The sequence below is a fragment of the Rousettus aegyptiacus genome, unplaced genomic scaffold (genome assembly GCF_014176215.1).
Source record: "Rousettus aegyptiacus isolate mRouAeg1 unplaced genomic scaffold, mRouAeg1.p scaffold_m13_p_2, whole genome shotgun sequence".
Lineage (NCBI taxonomy): Eukaryota > Metazoa > Chordata > Mammalia > Chiroptera > Pteropodidae > Rousettus > Rousettus aegyptiacus.
The window spans coordinates 177,320,069-177,330,849 of NW_023416295.1; the positions used below are offsets into that span (position 1 = coordinate 177,320,069).

The 10,781-nt window shown below is 57.6% G+C and overlaps 1 protein-coding gene across 1 annotated transcript; it reads left to right on the forward strand.

Moving 5' to 3' along the window:
• Positions 1 to 4,290: 4,290 nt before the first annotated feature.
• ADM2 (adrenomedullin 2) lies at positions 4,291 to 5,205 on the forward strand. Its single transcript, XM_016125268.2, has 2 exons — positions 4,291 to 4,400; positions 4,887 to 5,205. The coding sequence occupies exons 1-2, from the start codon at positions 4,291 to 4,293 to the stop codon at positions 5,203 to 5,205; spliced, it is 429 nt and encodes a 142-aa protein (XP_015980754.2).
• The last annotated feature ends 5,576 nt before the right edge of the window (positions 5,206 to 10,781 follow it).

Consider the following 10,781-nt stretch of genomic DNA (forward strand, 5'->3'; position numbering starts at 1 on the left):
TTGCAGCCAGCCGGCCCGCCCGGCCGCGCCGTGCGCCTGCGCGGCCGCGCCCCGCCCCCTGTGGGCGGGGCCCAGGATGACGCGCTCCTATTGGCCCAGCCGGCGCGGGCTCGGTTTCCGGGGGCGGGGCCCCGCCCGCCTCGGCCTGGGCCCCGCCCCCCGGGCGATGACAGCGACGGCGGCTCCGGCGGGTCAACGGCAGGCGCCGCCCGCATTGAAGCTGGCCTCTCGCTCCGGGCTCCATGCGGGCTCGGGGTGGGTCCCGAGGCTCGCTCCCCCGCACTGTCAGACTGGTGGAAGGCAGGAGTGCCTGGCCCTGCCCACAGATCTCCCAAACCCGGACGGAGGAGGAGCCCGAGGGCATCCCCGCCAGGGGCTGCCAGCCTGGCAATGGGTGGAGGGAGCACCCAGGCCCTGCCCTTAGGCTTCCCAGCCTGAGGAGGGCTCCGGCCCCACTTGGAAGCCCCATCTAGGTGGGGTGAGACATTTAACACATGTCCTTTAAAAAAGGCTCGATGCATGTCCCGCCGTCAAGAGCAAAGTTTAAGCCATAAGGCACCTGGGGATCCGCCTGCATGCTTGGGAGAAGGCTGTGCCACCACCCAAGCACCTTTACAGTGTCCGCCACCCTCAAGGCAAGGGCCTGCCAGCGTCTCGCGCGCGGCGGCATGGTGATGGGCAAGGACACACAGTCAGGACAGGACACCCAGAGAGAGGAGCTGGAGGGTAGGTGCAGGACTGCCCCTCCGACACTGTGGGAGGGCAAGCGGGACTCGCTTGCTTTTAGATGAGTTTGGAGCTGCAAGAGCCCAAGGAGAAGCAAACCACTGACATCGTGGTCCACGCCCTTGCGGGAACCAGCAGGGAGAATGAATGAAACCAAGGCCCCCACCGCGCCCCTGTCCCTGCCTCTGGCCTCAGGCCCAGCCGTGGCCTCCTCTGCTTCTGTTGGGTGCTGGCTACCTAGGTTCAGAAACCTTCCTTTTTTGCCTCCCTCCCCCTGCTTGACTTAGTTTCGTCCCCTCACTCTGAAAGGCGTCCTCTGAAACACAGCACCACACCACCGAGCCTGCGCATGGCAGGCAGGGTCCCTGGCGAGTCCTCAGGCCCAGCACCTGAGCCAGAGCTGGCATCCCCCACTCTCATGCCCCACAGAGCAGCCTCCCCAGAGTCACCTTAGGGGCAAGGCGAGGTTTGAGGTCCCTTCTAGACTGTGATCTGCCACTTGAATTTCTGGCTGTCGAGATTCTGCCCACTGAACTGCCCAGGTCACCCTCAGAGGGGCTCGCCCCTGCCTGCCTCCTCCTCTTCTGGGGGGCCCAGGCTTCCCCGGCATCTGCTTCCCCAAGGCCTTCTTGCAGGGGGCCCTCCCCAGCCCCATGTGCCCTTGGCTTTCTCCTTCCACCCAGCATGGCTCGCATTGCCTGTCATTCTGCCAATGTCGTCAGACCCCACCTCTCCGACTTGGTTTTCCCTTCTGGCACCCTCTACCCACACACAGCCCTGCCTCCCTCCTCAAGGCCTTTGCCACAGTGACACCATGGCCCCCACCCCCTATGGACATCCCCCCACTGCCCAGCCTGCTCATGTGTGGTCAGCTCATTTCCGCCCTGCAGTCTCCCCAGCCCTCTACCCCCACGTCCTGTGTCTCAGAGATGACCCCTTGCCCCTCCTTCACAGAGTAAACAGCAGGCCTCGTGTTGCATCACCAAAGCCCAGGTCTCCCCACGCACCCCACGCCCTCCTCCACAGTCACCACAAGGCTCTGCCCCTCCCTCCCGCCTGCCTCCCCGCCTCTTGCTGTTGGCTAGGCATGCCCCCCCATCTTCCCCTTTCTAGGGATTCTTGCCATCAGGACCCAACGCGACGTCTCCCCCCTTAAACCACTCTAGAAAACCACCCACGAAGCTGTTTGCGCAGCCACTTGCCACCCTAGCTTTTCTTGCTGGCCCGTGAATTTCTCTAAAGCATCCCTCTAGCATGGCCCGCCTCCCGTGGCCCAGCCCCAGGTCTCCAGGGACCCCTCTGCTCTGCTTACGCATTTCCACAGGTGAGCAGCTCCCAGCAGGCAGCCCATCACTCCCCAGAAGCAGCTCCTCCAACTAAGGGTGAATGAAGGGACCCCTGGGTCCCCCTCGGAGGGCACGTGAACAGTTACAAGGGCCACGAGGTGTGCCATGCGGGAGCCGCAGGCCCGCAGAGCTCACCGAGGCCTCGCCGAGGCTCACTTTCACCCGCCCCACATTAAAACCCAGGGACACAGGCAATTTCGATCTATGTTTTTAATTGGTGGGTGAGTAACGTGGTCACGTTCGGTTTTGGAAGGATGGCGCCGGCAGCAGTGTGGAAGACAGACTGGGACAAGGAGCAGAGGGGCTGGCCACAGGAGAAGCGGCTGCAGAATCAGGCCCGCCCCTAGGGTCCTCTGCCCGAGCCCTCCCCTCCTTGGCCCTGCGGAGATGGCAGGGCGGGTGCTGCCCTCACTCAGCACCCCCTGCGGGGGGCGCTCACACATCCCTCGCCTCCCAGAGCCTTGCTATCTCCGAAACCCCCCGAACTGTGTTCCCGTCGCCCTCTCTTCAGCCCCCCGGCCTGTGAGACTGGAGGCCGGCCAGACGGACACTTCTGCCAGGAAATCCCCCAGGCGCCTCACCTCACTACCTGTCCAGCGACTCCCTGCGTCAGCAGACGGAGGGCTGACCCTTTCTCCCTGACCCATGCACTCTGTCCGCAGGGCACCCCTCCCACCAGACCCCCCCCAGCACCCACCTCCCTGCCCAACTCCCCTTCTCTAATGCAAATGCGATCAGTCACTCTCCCTCCAGCCCATGCTGGAAAAACAAACAAACAAACAGATAGAACTGGGAATACCTGCCATGCCTCCCTACCAGCCCGAGGGTGTAAACCAAGCCCCTGCCTGCATGCCATCAGCCCTCGTGGATTTATTCATCCAGCAAATGTTTACTGAACTCCCGTGGCGTGAGTGGCGGAGGACGGCGAGTGAGCCGGCCATCCGTGATGAGCCCAATGCACCGAGCAGGACCAGGGCAGGGGAAGACAGCAGAGGGGGGACAAGTGGATGCGGACGATCCAAGAAAGGGGGCGACGGGCTCATTGTCTCTCTTAGACGGACAAAGAAAAGCAAAGAACCGCTGGCACCAAGGAAGTCCTTTTTCAGTTGACCGTGGATCGGCACGAGCTAAGTGGAGAACAATTTGGCACTGACCGTTTACAAAAACACAGGTTCCCCTTCAACCAGCATTTCCACTTCTAAGAAAGTGTCCTGTAGAAACACATCTGTGAGCTCTCAATAGGAGGAATCTTCTGGAAATCGCCTAACCACTCATTGGTAGAGGATCGATTAAGTCAGTCACAAAACACCAGCCGTAAGGAAGCTGGGAGGTCTCTGAGTTCATACATATTTTAGCTACACATGCACATGTGTGTGCAATGCACACACAGGATGCCCCCTCAAAATGCACTCGTGCACACGAGAGGAAGGCGGGGTGGCACCCCCCCCAGGCCTGCTCGAGGGGCCGCAGAGGGGGGCAGCGCGGAGGTCTCGCTTTTCAGTGTTTCAGTTTCTTACGGGAATCGGAAATTGCTTGGCACTGGGCGACGGTGGAGGGAGGGAGAGATGCAGCTGCGGGGGGGGGGGGAGCGGGGAGGGCGGGGAGGAGCGGGGAGGGCTTGCCTCCGTGGGAACTGAATGGGCACCTGCTGGGTTCTCCAGCGGACGTGCTGCCCATGCCCAAGGGTCACTCATCTGCCCACTTCAGGGGTGGGACGCCCCCCAGGATGAGAGGTGGTAGGTGGGACCCAACCCTGCTAACTGTGCCCCTTGTCCCCGGAGCTGAGTCCTTCTGTCTGGGAGGTGGGGCCCCCACCACGCTCCAGGAAAGTGTCCCCTCCCAGAAGGCACTGGAAGCGAGGTCTGGCGGCCCGCAGAGGAATGGGATCCCTCTCCCCATGCCATCGGGTTCAGCCACCCCTTTGCTGCGCCCACAGTGCTACGCCGTGGGCAGGACGGGGTGGGAGGGATGAGGGGGGCGCCGAGGGAGGGCACCAGCCCCGTGGTGTGTCCAGCTCCGCCTTCTCCAGGAAACACTACTTAGCTCAGGGGCTGCTGAGAGCAGCCTCGGTCCAGACCCGGGGCAGGTGCCAGCCTGCCCTCCCCCAACGCGGAGGGCTCCCCACGTGCGGCAGAAGGGTGGCTCTGGGCGGGGGCGGCCCCCGTGCCTGCCAGCCGCTGCCCCGTCCAGCCCCGCTGCCCCGTCCAGCCCCGCTGCCATGGCCTGGCTCCTGGTGGTCACCCTGGGTTGCATCGGCCTTCTGTACCTGCAGCTCCCAAGCTCACTGCCTCTCCACCAGGGTGGGAGCCGGCGGCTTCCCAGGCCCAGGTGAGTGGGGCCCAGCCCAGCCCATGCCCTGGCTGAAGCCCCAGAAACCAGACTGCCTGGGCGTGCCCGGCCTCGGCCCCAACTGTCTCCAGTGTGCGCCCCCTCAGAGAACGCCCTGCCTCCCCCCAGCCCCGGCCTGCCACTGGGGCTCACCCAGGCCTTCAGTTAGTCCCAAGTCGTGCGAGTGGCCCCCGCCCCCATTCTTTGCCTGCTCTCCTAGGGCACTGTCGAGCAAGCAGCCCCTCAACGGGAGGGGTCCACTAGCAGGTGGAAGGCTGGAGGGGTCCCCAGGCCTGCCCTCTCTCCAAGGGAAGGGCTGAGGGGGGGGTCACTCTGGCCCTGAGTGTGGCGGCTCACAGACGCCGGGCTGTGAGCTCCGAAGGCACCCAGGGCTTCCCCTGCCAGTGCTGCCGGTGGCGAGTGCATGGGTCTGGGGGCCCCTGGAAGGCTGAGTCCTCGGCTCTACTTCCTCTGTCCCCTCTGCAGGGGGCCCCCAGCCTGGCTGCCTTCCAGCGGCCTGCAGCCCCAGCATCCTGCGCCCTGGCCCGCTGTCCGGGAGTCACGCCAGGCCCTCCACGCAGAGCAGAGCGCCAGCCGGGGCCCTGCTGCCGGCCAGCCCCTCTGGAACGGCTCCCGCCGACGCCTGGGCCCCCGCAGGCCCAGGGCCCAGCTCCTGCGGGCGGGCTGTGGGCTGGGCACCTGCCAGGTGCAGAGACTCAGCCACCGCCTGTGGCAGCTCGTCGCATCGGCTGGCCCACGGGACTCGTCCCCCGTGGACCCCAGCAGTCACCGCAGCTATGGCTAGGGGGGTGCTGGCCACACCCCCACCTGTTCCAGTTACACCCTGCACCCCGGTCCCCAGCCCCAGCTCAGCCCGCAGACAGCACGAGGTTTGCCAGTGGCGCAGGTGCCCCCGCCCCCTGACCCCGTGGCAGCCAACCTGGACCCGCTCTGGACCGTAGACCCACGGACGTGCGCAGCCCCAGGCAGGCCTGCGGGCAGAGTGCTCGTGCCCGGGGCAGTGCACCTCCAGAGCGCGCACAATCAGGCGGTGGCCAGCAGCGTGACATGCCGAAAAGGGCTTCAGAGGGGGAGGGGTCTGCCCGAGGACGTGCGGCAGGAGTCAGGGTCCCGAACACCCAGGGCCACGACCGGGCGAGCCGGAGAGAGGAGCCAAGGTGGCCCAGCGTGGCGCCCTCTCTGCGGGGGCCCGCATCGTGAGATCACGTCCAGCCTGGATCGCACGGCTGGCCGCCCGGCTCCTCCTCCCCGAGCTCTGGAGACCCGGAGGGCAGCGGGAGGGGCCCCCTGCGGCCTCTGGGGCCGGGCGAGGGAGGACAGGCCTTGCCGGGAGCTGTGCTGCTCCAGCCGCAAACTCCGGAGCCGGGGCCATGGTCTCGGCGGAGACCCCTGCCCAGACGCCCTGTGGGGAGCTGGGGAGCGGCAGTGGGGGTTCAAGAGCCACATGGGGGCCTTCTGGGACAGAGCAGGGCAGAACGCCGCCCCTCCCGGGCAAGGCTGTGTGGGAACAAGCTCCCGAAGCCCACTCTGCCCAGCGGGGCCCCGTGCGGGGCCAGCGGCAGGCTTGCCAGGGACTGGGCAGGGCGCTGGCTGCGGCCACAAGAGAGAGGGGCCTGGCCTGCGTGTGCGGTCCTGGAGTGTGTCCCCCCAGGAGGGGAGCGGCCGTCTCCAAGCGCTGGCACCCCGCGCCACAAGGGCAGACACTCCTTCGGCTGTCATCTTGTCACCGTTTGCCCATGTTGCCCGGTCAGCTCTCCGGGTGTTCAGTGGGGAGACTGTCATTATCCCAACTCTGGGGGCAGAAACTGCAGCCACAGAGGCCAGGGACAAGCCGACGGTCACTGCAGTGGCCACCCGGAGAGCCCACACTCAGGATTGCGAGCAGGCCTGCCCTCAAACACCCTGGACCCCCTGAGGGCAGGAGGGGCCTGGAAGGGCCCTTCCCGGCTCCACTCCCGTGCCCGCTGTTGTAGGCCAGGGATCACCTGGCCAGGTAAGGCGCCTTCCCTCCACTAGGCCCTGGGGGGACAGTTCAGGCTGCTTCCTGCCCTGCTAGAGACCTCCGTGCACAGGGAGAACTGAGGACTGCAGGGGTCCCAGGGGAAGGAGCTGAGGGTGCCCAGGTCCCAAGCCCCAGGAGGCGTTGGTGCATCTGGGTGACACTGCCGAAAGCCCTAAGGGAGGCTGGAACCTGTGTGCCGGCCTCGCAGCCACGTGCCTGTGGCCACTGGAGGGTGTCGGCAGAGGCAGGCAGGGAGCCTGCGCGGTGAGGACCAGGTGCCAGGGCCTGGGGCGTGAGGGGAGGGAAGGGTCCGGAAGGGCCACGCCAGGGCGAGTCGGGAGCTCAGCTCTGCCAAGACCCTCTCCAGCTCCTGGCCCCGGGGCGACGTCCTGGGCCTGTGTGTGGTCCCGGTCTCGGAGGAACGCCACTGCCAGGCCCGAGGATCGCACCTCACGCCCTCGCCCAGCGCTCCCCGGCCCGGCCGCTCTTCCTGCGGTGGGACGGGCCGTCGACCTCGCCGTGCTGCTGTGCCGTCTCAGGAGGTCACCTGCCATCACAGCATCGCACCTGGCGTCCACGGGCCCGAGCGCCAGGCCCCGCCCTGGCCGTCTACCTGACGCCCCCCCCCCCACCCTCCGCCTGAGGTCCGGGGACAGCGCCGAAGCCCCCGCAGTCCTCTTACCCGACGCCTTCCCGCCGCTTCTGCTTTGGTCAAGATTCCCTGTGAACCTAAAAATAAAGGCCCTTCAAAGTCGAGGCAGCAAGCTTTTACTTGAGATCCACAGGAATAGCTATTCGGAAACACCGAGTCAGGCACAAGGCCACGAAGTCCTTTGATGAAGAGACGAAGGCGATGGATATTTATGAGCAAGGGCGGGGACGAGTCCGTCCGCAGGAGCAAGGCGTTTCCGCGGGCGCAGAGGACCTGACATGGCCATGCTGATTCTGAACTTCCTTTTAACTTTCAGTCCGGCAGTCACAGCATCTGTTTGTCATCCTTGCAGACTGGCCTTTGGGGCGCCACGTTGTGAAGGCCCTGTCCAGAGGGGGTGTTGCCCCAGGGGCGAGAAGTTATTGTTTGCATCGCCCCCCTTGTGATCCAGATCTTTCCTTGAAAGCATCGATGATCAATTATCGGAAAGCAGCACTGATCGGTTGTCAAAGCATCGTCGGTCCTCCGCTGCCAGGTGGCTCCCGGGGCTGTGTCGTGCCGTCTTCGGTCCCTGTCCCTGGGAAGGCTCGTTCCTGGTCCGTGTCCCCCGCGGGAGGGGAGGGGGCTTCTCCGGCTGCCTTCCAGCGTCGAGAGGCCTGGCACAGGGGCCAGCTGCCCTGCAGTGCTTCTCTGAGGGCAAACGTCTCCCGTGGTTTCTCAAGGTTTCTCCTGAGTCTCTTGGGCCTCACCCAGCATCTCAAAACGCTGAGCAACCGTGATCAGGGTGGCGTCTGTGACATCAAGCGATGCAAAACAGAGTCTTATAACAGTGAAAAAAAAATTATAATAAACCAACAAAATGCTCAGTACAACTTGAAGACTGGATCTGGCCCAGGAGGCGGCGCTGAGGGCCGTCAGCTGAAGGACCTAGAGAACCGTGAGGGGTCGGCCGCCCTGCGATCCGTCGCCTGGCTCCTGCTTAGATTTCCACTGGTTCTGTGTTTCACGGAGTGTTGCATCCTACCGTGGGCGGGGCTGACAGCAGAGCAAGCCCCGCCTCGCTCAGCCGGGGTGTGGCCTAGCACAAGGCTGTCGCACAATGTAACTTCTGCAAGGACGTGTAAAGACCCCCCTGGTTCGCCGTGCCAGACCCGCCCGAGGAGGAGATTCTTTCAGACCCGGCACCTTCGCTGGGGCTGACGTCCCCGGCATCGAACATCTGTGACTACGTGCATAACCGGTTGTACATTTTGACCTGCGAAATAGGTTCAAAGATGATGCCCAGTGTTGAATTATCTTTTCAGACGGAAATTAAGGGGAAATAGGGAACAATAACGACTATAGTGAGTGCTTGGCTTCTCGTATTACTGGTGAGAAGTAAGGACAAAAGAGAAAATGAAAGTTTGGATTATACAGGCCTGGCCCAGACTCGGGTTAGCCGTCCACAGCAGAAGCCGTTTGCTCGCTTCCCAGCAATGTTAAATTTCGGGTCCTCTGTTGGTTGGGCAGTCCAGTTAGGTGTAAGAGCTTCCTTTCAATTGAGAACCGTGAATCCAAGAGTCGACACCTTTCGGTGTGGGCAAACGTGGAGTAATTGAGAGCACCCGAAATTGTGGAGGGATCAGGGAGGAAGGAAAACAAAAGAAAATGTTTTAATTTTTTTTCTACAAATGTATAATTTACCTAGGTCATAGGTTGCCTAGGAGAAAAAAGATCTCATGTCTGGAAAACAAGGATCAGAAACCACTAATATTTCACATAAAAAGTCACAAAGATTATAATCGTCCTTAGTTTATTAGTCCCATGTTATTAGTTCTCATTGATCTTGATGTTTTTGTTAACAGTTTTATGAATCCAGCTTTTCCTTAGAGGTCTATAAATCTTTACTCGCTTTGCTGTTATCTTTTTAAAATTATCAGAATTTAGAGAATTTCAGAGTATTTGTTAGAGGATTTTTTATGAATCTTTGGAGATGAAACTCATTGGTAGGAACAGTTTTTAATCAAAGCGTCAGAGTGAAACAGCGATTGTCCGCAAACGCCACGACTTCAGCGTGGCCGTGGTAAGAGATCTGGCTGCTGTTCACACCCGCACACATGTAAACGACACCATTGACTGAGTCGCCCGTTCCAGGCTTAGTTCGTTTGACCACATGTAAAATTATTTTCTCAAGATAACCTCCTCCACAGACCTGCAACTTCCAGACGCCTTCTGCAACATACACATGATCTATCACCTTTCGGTTTTTGTCCTATCATCTTCTTTCTTAGTTCAAAACATTTTATTTTAGGACAAAATTACTTTTTCTTTTCTTACAAAAAAAAAAAGTCCTTTATAGTCTTCTTTATCCAAAAACACGTCCTCTTTTCTTTTCCCTCCGCTTCATACTCTCTCCCACTGAGAACACACCTCCTCTTTGCTATACACGTCCTTTTCTTTCATTCTTATTATTTTTTAGTAGTTTTATAAAAACTTTAGATCTTTTCCAAGTTAATTTTGGCAAAGGCACTTATACAGGAGTCTGCATTTTAAAAAGGCCTCTTTTCTTTTTCTTTTTTTTTTTTTTTTGTTTCTGTGGGCAGGGTTTTGGTTAGTCTCCAGTGGTTACATTTCAAAGACAGGATAGAGTCACAGCTTTCGAAGACAAAGATTAAGTTTTTCTAGTATTATAGCAGGATATGTTAGGATTTTAGGAATTTTATAATTTTTAGTACATTCATATTAATAACATACATATATAAACATAATCAAAGTTTAACATCATTTATTTTACAATATTTACCATGTAATTTAACATATCAAATGAGCCTAATTAGTTTAATATTTTTCTTTCTTGAAGAGGGAGAACAAATCTTTTGAGGTATTTCAGGGGCCCTCTGGAATACCCCAAAGTTATTCTTAGATCAATAAGACTTAACTTAGAATCCGATTTTGGGAAGTTTGTTTGTTAAACATATCAAAAGATTTAAAATATTTATCCAATAGGATCATAGGTCCTTGTGGAATAATGCTTAATGAAATAATACTCAATTACCCATTTAGCCAAATTGAGAATAAAAGATTTCAAAAACAAATACAGAAGGTTACATAGCAATAAGCAAAATTTTAGCTCTTTTAATACTAAGAATTAAAGACCTGATGATAAAGAATGCAAAAAAATACTTTAATAAAACATATAATCCTTGCTTTCCCTTTATAATTTCTTATTAAGAGCAAACCAATACTACAGGAAAATTCTGTTCTTTCAGTAGAGAAATAACATTAAGTTTCAGCTTTACATAAGCACAAGCTTGATATTAAAGGTTAATTTTTGAAACCATTGTAATAATTTAATTTTAGCCAGCTTACTCATAAGAGGTAAAATTCTAAGATAACCAGGACTAAATTATTTTCATGTCCCTTAATGAAAACATATCTTCACATATTATCTTTTATTGAAAGCATACTAATTACTTCCATATTAGTTAGAATTCTTAACCATTAGAAACTTTAATTTTTAGTGACAACTAACAGTAAGCAATTACTAACCTTTAGACTGGCAAATCAATTAATGTATTTCATAATCTCTAAAAATAGAGGCTCTTTGGCAAATATATTTCACAATATTTAGAAATATATGTTTCTCCCACATAGTTTAAGATATTTTTATTAATAGATCAAAATTTCTTTAGTTTTTCTGTATTAAGAAGCCAAAAGTAGGTAAGCT